General features: G+C 43.6%; 1 protein-coding gene across 1 annotated transcript in view; it reads right to left on the bottom strand.

The window, feature by feature from the left end:
- LOC135215473 (phosphatidylinositol 4-phosphate 5-kinase type-1 beta-like) overlaps positions 1-15,006 on the bottom strand; it is a 555,040-nt gene that overhangs the window by 249,184 nt on the left and 290,850 nt on the right. Inside the window, 6 exon segments of the mRNA XM_064250216.1 lie at positions 58-190; positions 10,656-10,677; positions 10,680-10,721; positions 10,724-10,832; positions 11,503-11,583; positions 12,335-12,469. Of these exon segments, the coding sequence (XP_064106286.1) occupies positions 58-190; positions 10,656-10,677; positions 10,680-10,721; positions 10,724-10,832; positions 11,503-11,583; positions 12,335-12,469 (522 nt within the window).

Raw genomic sequence — 15,006 nt, 5'->3', positions numbered from 1 at the left:
TATTACATATGTTACTGTCGGAAAAAACTTGTAACTGTAACTGTGGATAACACTCACCCCGTCATGGATCATAGATTTAAAAGTGTGTTCCAATTTCTTCTTCAGCCTATAACTCTGAAGAATATCTATAATACCTAGGAATAGCAACAATCTTTCCCCTTTTGCATTTCTTGCAGGAATGCCACCAGGCCTGTTAAAAAAGAAAAAAAATTATAAATCAACCTATAAAAGACTTTCTGGGCTCAGCTCGTGTCGGCCTATGAAAGGATCCTTAATATCATTCTTTCTAGGTAAAATTAATCTAAAATTACCAGAGAAAAACAAAATTAAGAAAATGTCAGTAAAACTGACGCTCACTCTTAAAAAGAAGTGTCGGTATGGTAATAGGGGCGAGTGGGAATCACTACCACGAGACATTCACCAATTAGAACTTCCAATCAGAATCCCCTTAAGAGAGAGCTGATACCAACGGGCGATGCAGCCGTTACTACTACTACTAGAGGACGCCACGGACAGCAGCGCCCCTAGCGGTCATCCTTAATCATTAGCACTAGCGTCAAGACGCATTATTTTTCTGTGCTGTGCTTATTTCGGGATTTATCCTATTCTTCACCATGGAACGCTCTGCAATTGCAACGGCTAAGTTAAGTAACTCATAAGTAATGTTCTACTGCATTTTTATCTTCCGGGTACCAGTATTTTCCTTCTAATAGGTCATATACGGTTTCCCGGTTGTCTCGTGGTGGCGCCATGCTGCCTCGTTAAGAATTCCCGGTCCTCCATACTGGGACTTCTTATACTTATGGGCTTACTATATTACGTTCATTGTCTTTTACATCGAGTTTTAGCTAGTTTAGCCCCCCTAGCCATTTCTCTTAGTTTGGTATTTAGGAGTTCCACGCTGACGAGTGGTTTTCGAGCTGGGCTGCCAATCCGGTGGTCCCAGGTTCGATTCCCGGCTCGGTCAACGCGGAATCAGAGAAATTTATTTCTGGTGATAGAAGTCAATTCTCGATATAGTGTGGTTCGGATCCCACAATAAGCTGTAGGTCCCGTTGCTATGGTAACCAATTGGTTCCTAGCCACGTAAAAATATCTAATCCTTCGGGCCAGCCTAGGAGAGCTGTTAATCAGCTCAGTGGTCTGGTAAAACTAAGATATACTTTTTTTGGTTATTTAGGGCATTATTATTCCTGCCCAGCATCCCGGCTCTTGCTCTTCATCGGCTATCGCTGGCTCCGAGTAGGCTTCTGTTTCTTGGAACAGTCTGCCTCCTCCTGGGCTTCTTTCTCTTTTACTAAAAGTGTCTTTTCCATCTTTTCGATGATATCTATTATATTTTAGGGTGTTAGGCTAGCATAGGTGCATGTTCCTTGTGATTGGTACAGCCTGGTTCACGTGGCCTCCACGGTTGTGTTGCTCGCGGCCTAGGCCACTTGCGTCACGTGTTCCATCGCACCTTACCCTGCCCCTGCCCTCCCTACCTGGTATAGGGAGGTGCTGGGGACCCCTTGGTTGTCATGACAACCTCAGTCGCCTTCTCTCTCCCTCTCTGAGGTGGCCAGGGGTTCCTCTCAGCGGGGGGTATAGGGCGACCACTCATGAGTACCGGGTCTCCGAGCGGGTAGTCGGTGAGGCGGGGAGGAGTAGGCCATCCCCCCCCCCCTCTCTCTCTCCCGCCGTGTTACGACGAGACCTTCCTCCCCCCCCTCCCCAGTTGCTCAGCCACCTTCCCTCGCTATAACGAAAGGAGCCTTCCGTCGCAGCCGGGGCACCTTTGGTTATAGATTACTGGCTCCGCCAGCGGGCGGGTGGGCTCTACTAGTGGTCGGTTGCTTGCCTACTATATCCTTACATGCTCTCCCCGCTACGGAAGGGAGCTTTGGGCAGCTTTGATCATTCTTACCCGGGCACTCTTCTAGTAGACGGGTGGAGAAAGGTTTGTTATTATTGTTATTTTAAGGATATACCCTAATTTTACGATGAATTGTTTAATTTTATTATTTATATATATCTACCATCCCCGCCATTTTCCGTCGTGGTTTCCATTTACCACCCCTCCTGGTTGGTTTCTTTTTGTGTCCCCGCCATCAGCGGAGCTATAACCTAGGACACCCAACCAACCTTGTTACCACACGTATTATGGCGGGGCTCTGGTTTAATCTAACTTTATCGCTCCGGCACCAGCGGAGCAACTGTTAGGCTGTAAGTGTTTTCCTGATACTCATGTATCTTTCCACTTACAGGCTACCAACTGTCAGGTCCCGGGGCGTGCAACGCGACGTGTACGACCCCTGCGGCCACGATGAGTGCAGGTCTCACGCCCCTTGTGCCACATCATTCAACGAGATGATCGTCTGGCACCCAGAAGCCTGCGCCATCTGCTACGACCTAGTCGGTCAGCTGGGAGTAGGGGGTAAGTCCATTATAGGCTTCCTTTTCATTTTACTAACAACTCTTAGTCATAAGTTTGTTAACCCCGTTCCGCCATTAGAAGCTCATCTCGCCCTTTCTTTCAGGCTACTGGTGTGAGGGAGGTCGCCCTCGCTACCCTGAAAGCGTGGGTGGGCGGCTTCGGGAAGAACGCCGCCAAAGGCCAGCCGTACATCCTGGACAAGAAGCTGGCCGTCCAGATCTTCCCTGCGGGCAAGTCAACTGGGTATGTTGACCCCTTGTCCGCAGCCCCTCTAATAGCCTCCATCCAGCAAGATCTCCAGTAATCTTTTGGGGTCGTAGCTTCCCAGGAGTCGGTCCCGGACGTCGCTGCCCTGGACCTAAACATCGAGCCCATGGCGGTAGGGGCAGAGGATTTGTTGGTTGAGGTAGGTGTGTCGGGCGCCCAAGGTCTTTCCTTGGGTGCTCCTGGATCTTCTCCTGTCCCTTCCTCGAGCGCTTCTTTCCAAGGCCTTTGTGGGATCTGAGATCCCTACCCGCTCTCCCGCTCTCTCTGTACCCCCAAAGGTGAAGGGACAGAGAGAACCGAAGACTCTATCTAAGACAACTTCTAGGAAGTCGTCTTCGTCTTCTTCGGCTAGGAAGTCTTCGACTTCCTACGCCGACGCGGTGAAAGCCAAGCCGAGTTCTTCTCACTCGAAGAGCTCTAGAAGCAAGGCTTCTAAGGAGAAGGCTCGCGCTCCCGCCGAGCCAATGCCTTCTCCTGCCTCCACCGCTTCCACTCCGGCAACGCCGGTGGGAGGAGCAGGACCTAGCACCTTTGATCCCACTGCCTTCTCAGCAGTGGTGATGCAACAGGTGGGGAAGAGTTGGTTGGCTCGCAAGTCTCCGCCCTGGGGACGAGATTTGAGCAGATGTTCGCACAACTGTCGAGCACTCTGTCTCAATCAGGCCAGTCCATACAAGATCTTTCTAACAGGGTTAGAGAGAATGAGGACCGAGTAGCTGGGCTCTCTCAGGTCCCTCTTCCAGTCTCCCCAGTGCCAAGCACTGGCATTCTCCAGCTCCCGCCATACGACTCTCTGCCAGCTTTCTCCATGGAGAATCCATGGAGAGTAGCTGCCTACGCTCCTTTTAAGGATGGGATGATCTCTATCCCGGAGTGTGGAACTCGGAGGATTGAGGACTTCGAGTTTTACCCTCCGGTCTGACGCAGCCTTTCATCGGTTATGCTAGGCTGACTGTTACGGCTCTTACTAGGGAAGACAAGATCTCTAGGGAGTCTGTTCTATACAGTAGGGATCATTCCCAGCGGGAATGGGTTCACTGCCTTGAGGACTGGGAGTGCACGAACACTAAGCTCCAGGCCTATAAGAGTCCTTTTACTATTTTCGCGACGGAAGAGGAGGTTCTTCTCTTCCGTTCGCCACGAAAAATAGTAGAGAAGACCCTTCAGGCAGTCCTCAAGGACGAGCCCATGCCACAGTTAAGAGAGGCGGAGTCTACTTCTCCGCTCTTCCCGGCTTTCGGAGAATTGTGGGAGAACTTGCCAGCTACGTTCACGCTTGGTAGCTCAAACCGGACTGCGCCATGGACCAGTTCGGCGAGAAGCTGCCAAGGCTGCCTGATTCCCTGATTCAGGCAGAGTTCGACGCGCGAACCAGGTTTGGCAGGTCCCTCAATTCTCTTATAATAACGGAAATGGCTGCTCTCTCATATGCGACGGAACCGCTGTTTAAGATCTTGGCAAAATCCAGTTTCAGACGGTCCTAACAGATGCTTTCGACTTCTTCCAAGCTAGGAGGAATTGCCGAAAGCACGTTCTGCAGGAGTGCACTATTAGGCACGAGCCTAATAGACTCTTGGCTTCTAGCATGTGGGGAGCGGATCTCTTCCCAGAGTCCGCTGTTAATGAAGTGCACCACGAGGCTGCTAGGCTCAAACCCAGAGCCTTAGAGCTAGGTGGGGTAATTTCGTCAAAGGGAGGAAAGGAAACAAGAATCCGTCCCCACCTGCTGCTGGTAAGAAACAAAAGAAGGCTGGTAAGAGGTTCCAGCCGTATCAGACACCAGCAACAGCAGCAATTTGTGCAGGCCGTCCCGGTTACCCACAGGGACAACCTGCTAGTTCGAAACAAACAGAACCAGCCCATCCTCCTGTTGTCTCCTCAATCACAGCCGTCGACCTCCTACGCAATCTCGCCGGCCTTCACCCTACATATGAGGCTCAAGGCTACAAACAACCGAGAGGTAGGGCGAGAGGTTACTTTCGCCAGCGTGGCGCAGGAAGCGACAAGGAGCAGGCAGTTCAGAGGAGGGCGTGGTGGTCAACCCGCCCATCAACAATGAGGCTCCCCAGGTAGGAGGGAGGCTGTTCCTCTTCCGCCACAGGTGGGGGTTCAGCAATTGGGCACAGAGCATAGTGTCCAAAGGATTGGGTTGGAGTTGGATCAAAGATCCGCCTCCAATCAAATCATTCCACCAAATACCATCAGAGGAATTGACAGATTACGCGGAGGAACTCCTTCAGAAAGGAGCTATTGCGAGAGTCAGCATCTAAAATTTCAAGGTCGCTTATTCAGCGTGCCAAAGAAAGGCTCAACAAAAAGAAGGGTAATCTTAGACTTGTCAAAGCTAAACTCTTTCATTCGTTGCGACAAGTTCAAGATGCTTACCCTCTCTTTGCAAGTAAGGACCTTACTTCCGCGTGGAGCCGCACATGCTCCATCGATCTTACAGACGCATACTATCATATCCCTATAGCCAGGCACTTCCGCCCCATTCCTAGGATTCAGGCTAGGAAATCAGACATTCTCATTCAAAGTGATGCCCTTCGGTCTGAATGTAGCCCCCAGGGTATTCACGAAAATAGCAGAAGTGGTTTGTACAGCAATTGAGAACTCAGGGAATCATGGTAGCAGCATACCTCGACGATTGGTTGATCTGGGCACCAACCGTCGAAGGAATGTCTCAAAGCCACCAAAAAGGTAGTTTCACTTTCTGAACATCTGGGGTTCCAGATAAACAAAACGAAATCCAGACTTACCCGGAGTCTCGTTTTCAGTGGCTGGGAATCCAATGGGATTTGTCTTCCCACAATCTGTCAATTCCAGTGGCCAAACGGAGGGAAATAGCAAAATCTGTCAGGCATTTCTCAAATGCAAACAACATCAAGGAGAAAACCAGGAGAGAATCCTAGGGTCCCTTCAGTTTGCTTCGGTAACAGATATCCTCCTGAAAGCAAGCTAAAAGATTTAAATCAAATTTGGCGTTCGAGAGCAACACCAAATCTCGAGACAAGTTGTCAGTAATCCCACAGATCCTCCGCAATCAACTCCGTCCATGGTCAAAAGTAAGAACTTAGCCAAGAAGGTACCCCTTCAATATCCCCTTCCAGTGTTAACCATTCACAGGCGGATGCCTCCCTGTCCGGGTGGGGGGGATACTCTCAGTTCAAACAGGTTCAGGGGACTTGGTCAGTTCAATTTCGCCAGCTCCACATAAACGTTTCTGGAAGCAATGGCAGTATTTCTTACCTTGAAGAGACTGCTTCCCCCGACGAAGAAGTCTCCATCTAAGGCTAGTTTTGGACAGTGCAGTGGTAGTTCATTGCATCAACAGAGGAGGTCCAAATCCAAGCATGTGAATCATGTCATGATAGCCATCTTTGCCCTAGCAAACAAACACAAATGGCATGTCTGCCACTCACCTGGCAGGGTAAGAAATGTGATAGCAGACGCTCTGTCCCGGTCAGTTCCTCTGGAATCAGAATGGTCTCTAGACGACGGGTCATTCCAGTGGATAAGCCTGAGAGTCCCAGGTCTCCAAGTGGATCTCTTCGCCTCACAAGCGAACCACAAGCTCCCTTGCGATGTGGCCCCCAACCTGGACCCTCTGGCTTATGCCACGGACGGCCCTGTCGTTGGATTGGAATCAGTGGAGAAGAATTTATGTTTTTCCTCAGTGAATCTCCTCTTGAAAGTCCTAAGCAAACTAAGGTCTTTCAAAGGGATAGTAGCTCTGATTGCACCGGACTGGCCCAAGAGCAACTGGTATCCTCTTCTTCTGGAATTGGGCCTCCGACCTCAACGGATCCCCAATCCAAGCTATCACAATCAGTACAAATGAGGACTGTGTTCGCTTCCTCAGGAATTCTCCAGACCCTAACTTTATGGACTTCATGAAGTTTGCGGCTAATAAAGATGCTAATATTGATCCACAGAATATTCTCTTCCTAGAATCAGATAAGAGAGAGTCAACCATTAGACAATATGACTCAGCTGTTAAAAAATTAGCATCTTTCCTGAAAGAATCAAACACTACAACCATGACAGTTAATCTAGCTATATCCTTTTTCAGATCCGTTGTTTGAAAAAGGTTTTAGCAGCTAGCACTATTACCACTCATAAATCGGCTTTGAAGAAGATCTTTCAAGTAGGTTTTCAGATAGATCTGACTGAATCTTATTTCACGTCTATCCCTAAAGCCTGTGCTAGACTTAGACCTTCTCAAAGGCCTACTGCTGTTTCATGGTTCTTAAATGATGTCCTCAAACTAGCTTCAGATACTGACAACTCGTCTTGTACATTCATATGCTCCTGAGAAAGACATTATTCTTATTAAGTCTAGCTTCAGGAGCTAGAATTTCAGAACTGTCGGCTCTATCCAGGGATGCGGTCATGTGGAATTCCTCCCATCAGGAGAAGTTCTACTTCTCCGGATCGTAGCTTTTAGCCAAAATGAGGATCCTCTTGCAAGGTGGGCCCCTTGGAAAGTTATCCCACTTCCCCAGGATCCTTCTCTCTGCCCAGTATCAACTCTAAGAGCCTTTCTATCTCGTACTTCCTCAAGATCCTCAGGTGCTCTCTTCATGAGAGAAAAAGGTGGTACTTTGTCAGTAAAAGGTATTAGGCAACAAATCCTTTACTTCATTAAACAAGCCAACCCTGATTCATTCCAAAAGCACATGATATCAGGGGAGTAGCCACCTCAATTAATTACTTTCAACATATGAACTTTGAGGATCTTAAAAAGTATACTGGATGGAGATCCCCGACAGTCTTTAAACGTCATTATCTAAAGTCCTTGGAATCTTTAAAGTTTTCAGCAGTAGCAGCGGGAAACATTGTTTCTCCTGATACTGTATAGTAGTCGTAGTACAGATCCAGGTCTCCTTTCTACCTACATCATCCAACATGCCTCACCCTATCGCCATGCTACTCGTATATCCTAGCCTTAGCCGCTGAATCATAATAGTGGATTGTCCCTTATTTTTTTGCTAGGGACATCCACACTTGTACTGATGGTGTACTTCAGTGTACCTACCCTTATTTTTATGCTAGGGGGGTAGGACACAATGTGTTTGTATATTTTGTAAATAATTTTCAAGTAAATCCCTTTTGTTTATATTACACTGCATCATTGTATTTTACTGTGGTTACTGTATTTCAAGTACTTTAATTACTAACGTTCTGTTATATTACTGTTTAGGATAAGTTAGTTTAAGTACTTAGTTTGTATGCTGTAATTGATTTACTTATATTATATCCATCATACAACTGATTTTCATTTTTTGTTCCCTTTTTCCCATCTTCTGTTTCTCTGGTCTCTTTCATAGGCCGACACGAGCTGATCCCAGAAAATGGGATTTTGACGAAGGAAAATCTATTTCTGGGTGATTGGCTCGTGTCGCCCTATGAAACCCACCCTATGTTGTTTTCCCCCCCATGCAGGACAAGATGTTTTTAGATTAAGGATGTCCGCTAGGGGCGCTGCTGTCCGTGGCGTCCTCTAGTAGTAGTAGTAACGGCTGCATCGCCCGTTGGTATCAGCTCTCTCTTAAGGGGATTCTGATTGGAAGTTCTAATTGGTGAATGTCTCGTGGTAGTGATTCCCACTCGCCCCTATTACCATACCGACACTTCTTTTTAAGAGTGAGCGAGTCAGTTTTACTGACATTTTCTTAATTTTGTTTTTCTCTGGTAATTTTAGATTAATTTTACCTAGAAAGAATGATATTAAGGATCCTTTCATAGGGCGACACGAGCCAATCACCCAGAAATAGATTTTTCCTTCGTCAAAATCCCTTTTCTAATCACACCTTTAGAGACACTATATTCACACCTAAAATACAGTAAAGGAAACAATTTTGTGCCGGATATCTAATTTCACTAGCAAAATAAAATTCAACCTACAATAATCAAGAATCAAAATTGGGTGATAGTTTCACATCATTCCAACATTTTGCCTCATTACATTACTAACATTATTATAGACTGTTGGTCCTAGAAAAAATGATACTACTATCAATACTGACATTTTTTTTTAAATTATACAATTGCGTGCTGAAAAGAAACTACAGTGGTCACCCCAGTGTTCGCGGGGGATATGTACCAGGCCCCCGCCACGAATACCTAGGATCCGCGAATAGTTGGAATCCCTATAAAAATGCTGAAAACAGCTTATTTTGTTAGTTAAAACTTAAGAAAATCCCACTAAAAATTTGTATAGTACAGTGGTACCTCGAGATACAAAATTAATCTGTTCCGAGGCGGCCTTCGTATTATGAGTTTTTCGTATCTTGAACCACAGTTTACATGTAAAATGCCTAATCTGTTCCAAGCCCTACAAAACACCCCAGTAAATTATATTTCCAGGCCTAAAACACATGTTCTAGGGTTACGACGCCGATCCGACGGAAGAAATAGGACTCCAAAAAGGCAAAATACTTTACATACTTGAGTAATATTCAACTGCATGTATGTTCAACCCCATTTTTTTACTGCATATATTAGGACTTTAGTATATGTCCCTTAGCATAAGCCTGGCCTATGTTAGCGGTTGCTACTGTAGCCTAGTCTATGATTCTGACATCTAAACCTAACAAGCTAAAAGCTTAGAATATGCCAATAAAATGTGTAAATACGTAATCAGTATATACTCATTTCAAATAATTATTAATTAATCATTAACTATAATACCCAAACAAACAAAAAAAAACCTTCCAACCGTTTGTTTACATCAGCTCTTACGAGTACCGAACGAACGCCAAGCAACTCACTTTTCCTAGGACACAGTAAGCCATAAATTTTCATTAGTATCTCTCTTCAACTAATGAAACTACCAAACAGTATAATAACCATTCATTTCTATTCTTTATTCTATCTTTACCTAATGGAGACACCGAGTTACTGACAGCTATAATGAAACATATACATAACGTAATATTAAAACAGAAGAAGAATTCTAAAAATACGTATTTGTTGGCTTCGGATGATAGTAGTCCGATTTCTTTATATTTTTCTGAATATCTAATTCACAATTTTTTATTAAATGTATTGCATGTACTCATTTCAAATAATTATTAAGTAACCATTAATTATAATAAAAAAAAACAAAAAAAGAAAAAAAAAAAAAAAGCTTCCAAACTTCTGTTTACATCCAGCACTTATGAGTATCGAACGATCGCCAAGCAATCACTTTTCCTAGTACACAGTTAGCCATAAATTTTCATTATCTCTCTTCAACTACTGAAACTACCAAACAGTATAATATTTCTATTCTTTATTCTATCTTTACCTAATGCTTTTTTTTTAATTAAATGTATTGCATGAATAAGTGTCAATTTACAGCATCCTTTTACCATAGAATACTTAAAGCACAAGGGGTAGATGCTGACCAATAGGAGAGCAGGACCTTATGGGGTGACTAGCATCAGGAACCAAATGGGAGTAGCGGGAGGATGGTGGCGAGTTTACTCAGTTGGCGGCGCGGGAGTTTTAAAATTGTTCTCGGTGGTCCGGGCGATTTCGGGACTTTACAGCAACAACCTTTCGTAACTTGAGCAATTTTCGTATGCAGAGCCGTAAAATTTTTCGTATTTGCTTTCGTATCTCGAGTTTTTCGTAAGTTGAGCCTTTCGTATGTTGAGGTACCACTGTACTTGGTTTTTGAATAGTTTTATCATAAAAATTGCATTTTATGATGAAATTGATAAAAAAAAAGATTCTGGATATTTCTCATAGAAAATACCGCGAATAGGTGAATTTTCCGCGAATAATGGGGGTAATGTTTTCCGAAGATAAAGAAATTTGCGAATGTGTGAGTCCGCGAATCTGGAGAATGTGAAAATGGGGGGTCCACTGTATACTAGTGTGATAATTGTAGATCTACACATCATGAGCAACCTTACAAACACATCAGTGCAATAACTGAAAAGCAACACCTGCTAAGGAAAAATCTGTAAATAAAAGCAATACTTACGGAACATGATCTTCCTCGTCATCGAATCGGAATCGGCCTGTATAGACTCCATTGCTGTTGAATGTCCACTAGCTTGTGTCTGTTAATGGATCTGGAACGAATGAGGCCTTCTGCACCACTACTGCCTCCTTCATCTGCTCCACCGTCACCACCATTCAGTTTTTTCTCCTTGTCCTGCTGTTTTATTTATTCCAGAATATCAGATATGATTATCAACAGAAAAAGAGAGGTTTTATGTATGTCCTATCAACCCCACAATTATTAGATTATTACTATAGTTCAGAACATGAATCCTATTCATATGAAACAAGCCCACAGGAACCACTGACTTGAAAATTCAAGCTTCCAAAGAATTTCCTGGCGTTTCATTGTTAAATGTTGTAACTGGAGAAGGGTAAATGGGTAATATAGAAAAGAAAGAGATACCAGGTTTTTGTAGTAAAACAAGCATTATAAATAGACAACAATATAAATTATTAAAAATACAATGGAGAATTGTTTACGGTAAATGTGCTGCATCTTTGCTTGAACTTTTGAAGTTCCAACTACGTACCATCCTCAGGGAGACTGTTCCACAGTCAAATCCAAAATATGTCAAATCTACTAATTCTAATCAAGTATGATGAGTACTTAAAGAACTGTAAAACACTTAAATCATTTATATTATTCAATGAAGCACTGTGGATAAAATTTACATTTAAAATGACTGAATTATCTGAATGACTATTTACAATTTTAATCTTAAATTCAAATAATTTTATAATTTTACTCATTTTTTATACTGTATTATTGGACAAAGCTACATTCTAATATTAACTATCTGAGAAGGGTGCCCAGTTCAACTTACTGCCTTTTGTTTTGGCCGCCAAATCAAGGTTATGGATACCACTAAAAGTGAGTAATCCATGATTTTGAAGGATGCTAAAACCTGGAACAGAAACATGCAAAATTAAACAAATCTTAAAAGTTTTATTTTTCCTGATTAACAAAAACAAAAACAAAACTATTCACTTCAGAAATTCCTTGTACAATGGAGACAAATAGAATACATTATTGTAAATATTTATTTTATTTTAACCCACATTCACTATCCTGAGAGGTCTGTTTTTTAATATAGTCAACCCAGCCTATTCATGGTTCCAGATTCACGGACTAACTATTTGCAAATTTTTCTAAGGAACATACATGCACACTATTTGCAGAAAAATTGCATATTCCCCAGTAATTTTCATAAGAATATGCATTCACTAATTATTGTACTTTCATATTTTCATGACTAAATGCATTTTTTATGATAAAGCTATTAAAATACTCTAGAATAAGCATTTTTAGAGGGATTTTTTGGTGTTTGAACTATCAAAATAGGCAGTTAAATGTATTTTTTAAACGGGTTCCAAGTATTCACGGACTTTAGCTATTTGCGGGGCTTGTGGTACACTTCGCAAGGTTGACTGTATAAAAATATACCTTACATAGTGCTGGTACTAATTCCAAAACATGTGACTTAACTTGAATTAAATGACAACCTTGACCCAGGAAGAGGACACAAACAGGGATAAGGAAAGATCACATTTTATAAATCCAGCTCCATAAAGTGATAAGCCAGTGCAAGAATATTCATGATGATTTCAAATTATCTCGCTAATGTAGTTATCACTATAACTAAAAGACCTGCTTACCCACAACTCTAGTGATTGTTGTAATAAGAGCCTTTATATGTTTCTGCCTCCAACAAAAATACCCTCTGGATGATGCTCCATAAAATCTAAATCTTTAAACGTTGGAGAGTCTTTGCATCGTTCATATTTGTTTGCCTGCAAGGAATGAAAATATATGTAAAATATCCTACTACAAACTGAATTTTTCCCAATTTTGTAACTGCTGTATATGTATCAGAGTGACCCATTTCATAATTCCCTAAGTTTTGTTTGTCATGCTCATCCACACTGAAAGATGTTATCTTCTCATTTCCAAATATGCTAGTATTAAGATTAACATTTACAAACAAACAAAAAATTGTCATTACAAGGAAGTTTAAATTTCCAGTACTATCAAATATTAACACCTTATTTCAATAATGCAAGAGGTCTTGTTGAGTTTATTAAATTAGCAATTCTTTTTAGGTAATTTGACATTTTTCTTTTAATTTATATCCTCAATACCCTGATATACTGTACTGTAAGCATTTGTATTTAAGAGTATCCCTTCAACAACAGTTGGCCGAGTCACTCAAGCTTATTAACTGACTAAAGCTTGTTAACAATATTGTGAGATACAATACGTGTGGTGAATTGGGAAAACACTGACAACACACTTGACTGAATCCTCGCTTTTTATCCATTTACACAGTTTGAAGCCAATAATGGTAAAAATGATATTGTTATGATACAATAATTTCATACATACTTACCTGGCAGATATATACATAGCTAAGACTCCGTCGTCCCCGACAGAAATTCAAATTTCGCGGCACACACTGCAGGTAGGTCAGGTGATCTACCGTCCTGCCCTGGGTGGCAGGATTAGGAACCATTCCTGTTTTCTATCATATTTTCTCTCTTCCACCTGTCTCCTGCGGGGAGGCTGGGTGGGCCATTATCGTATATATCTGCCAGGTAAGTATGTATGAAACTTTATTGTATCATAACATATCATTTTCATACAATCAAGTTACCTGTCAGATATATACATAGCTGATTGACCCCACCCTTTGGTGGAGGGTAAGAGACAGCTAACATGGAATAGACAGGTAAACAACATATGTTGTAGGTATAAATAAACCTTGGTTCCTATCTGATAGGTGGTAGACTTCATATGGCTGCTGCCAAGGAGTCTGCATCACCTCAAGAAACACTTTAGCGATATATGTGATCTGTGGCCAAGAGTCTTGTGGGTCTGCCGATGGGGTCTTAGCCACTCACTCGGCAGAGCCTAAAAGGTACTTGTCAATGGGTGCTAATCCACTTATATGACAATACACCTATGCCTATTTGGCATAACTAAGGAGCGCAACACCGATCCCGATCACCTGATCCTAACACGAGGGTTTCGCGCTCAAATTGAAAAGAGTTATCCCCACATCCTTTCAAAAAAACGCCAATAACATTTTCCCTGAGTTATCCCCCACACCCTTTTCAAAAACGCCAATCATTTCACTAACTCAAAGTTAAGGATCAGTGTCGGCTCCTTATCCCAGTAACGTATCCGCAGAAACGTATAAACCAAAGAGAAGGATCTCTCGTAGGTTAACTTGACATCCTTATATGTCTTATATGACATATTGTTATGTAAAGAACAAGAATTTGCAAAAGCGCGCACTTCCTGCGCTTTTAATTCTCAGCTGTTTGAAGGAATCAAGTCACTTATGAAGTGCTTAGATCTCCATGTTTCAAAGAAGACCAGGGCTTTCTTGAAATGGATCTCTCCCGTCTGAAGCCTGAAGCCTGGCAGGAACCTCGCGCCTGGCTGGTGCTTCGCTCTTGGTTGGAGCCTAGCGCTTGTCTGGTACATTTCGCTTGACTGGTTGACGCCTCACGCCTTAGCTGGAGATTCGCGCCTAGAGCCTGGCTGGCGCCTCGCGCCTGGCTGGCGCCTCGCGCCAGGTTGGCGCTTTGTGCCTGCCTGGCGCCTTGCGCCTGCCTGGAGCTTCCCGGCTGGCTGGTACCTCGCGCCTGCCTGGCGCCTCGCTCCTGCCTGGCGCCTCGCGCCTGCCTGGCGCCTCGCGCCTGGCCCTGGCGCCTCCGCGCCCTGGTTGGCTCCTCCCCACTTGCCGGAGCTTCGAGCTTGGTAGAGTCTCGAGGATGTCTGGCAATGTCCACATCGGACACTCTTATCTGTCCGATATGTTCGCATCTAGCGCATCTGTGTCAGGTTGTAGCCCCGGTCTTTCTCCTCATCAGACATGACGTGTTCTTGGGGCTGTCTGCCTCTGGCGTTTTTTTACGCTGTTTTGGCATAAGCTCCTGGTTGGCGCTACATTGTCCGAAAGTCTTGAACATCCACAATAGTAAATCACAAGACTGGAGAAGGGTGGAAGAAATTCTTCCACTTTGAGCTTTGGCCTCTCGGCAAGGGGTGGAGGTGATTGTAGTCAGCTACATCCAGTATACGATAGGATATCTAACAGTACGAGAGATAAGTCTTCCTCCAAGGAGGATCCTTCATGAGTACTTCCCTTGCTCACGAGATCTCTTCTTACCTGTTGAAGGGGTTTCTCGTTGCAGAATCTTCCTTATCCTTGTCCGAAGGAAGGGAAGAAGCCTGGAAGTCGAAGGAGACTCCGAGCTGAAATTGGGGGGACTCCTGATTTCTAGCTCTTTAATGTATCCCTCTGAACACCTTCTGGGAAGCA

Source organism: Macrobrachium nipponense, chromosome 5 (assembly GCF_015104395.2).
Source record: "Macrobrachium nipponense isolate FS-2020 chromosome 5, ASM1510439v2, whole genome shotgun sequence".
NCBI lineage: Eukaryota > Metazoa > Arthropoda > Malacostraca > Decapoda > Palaemonidae > Macrobrachium > Macrobrachium nipponense.
This window is presented reverse-complemented; position numbering and strand designations above follow the sequence as displayed.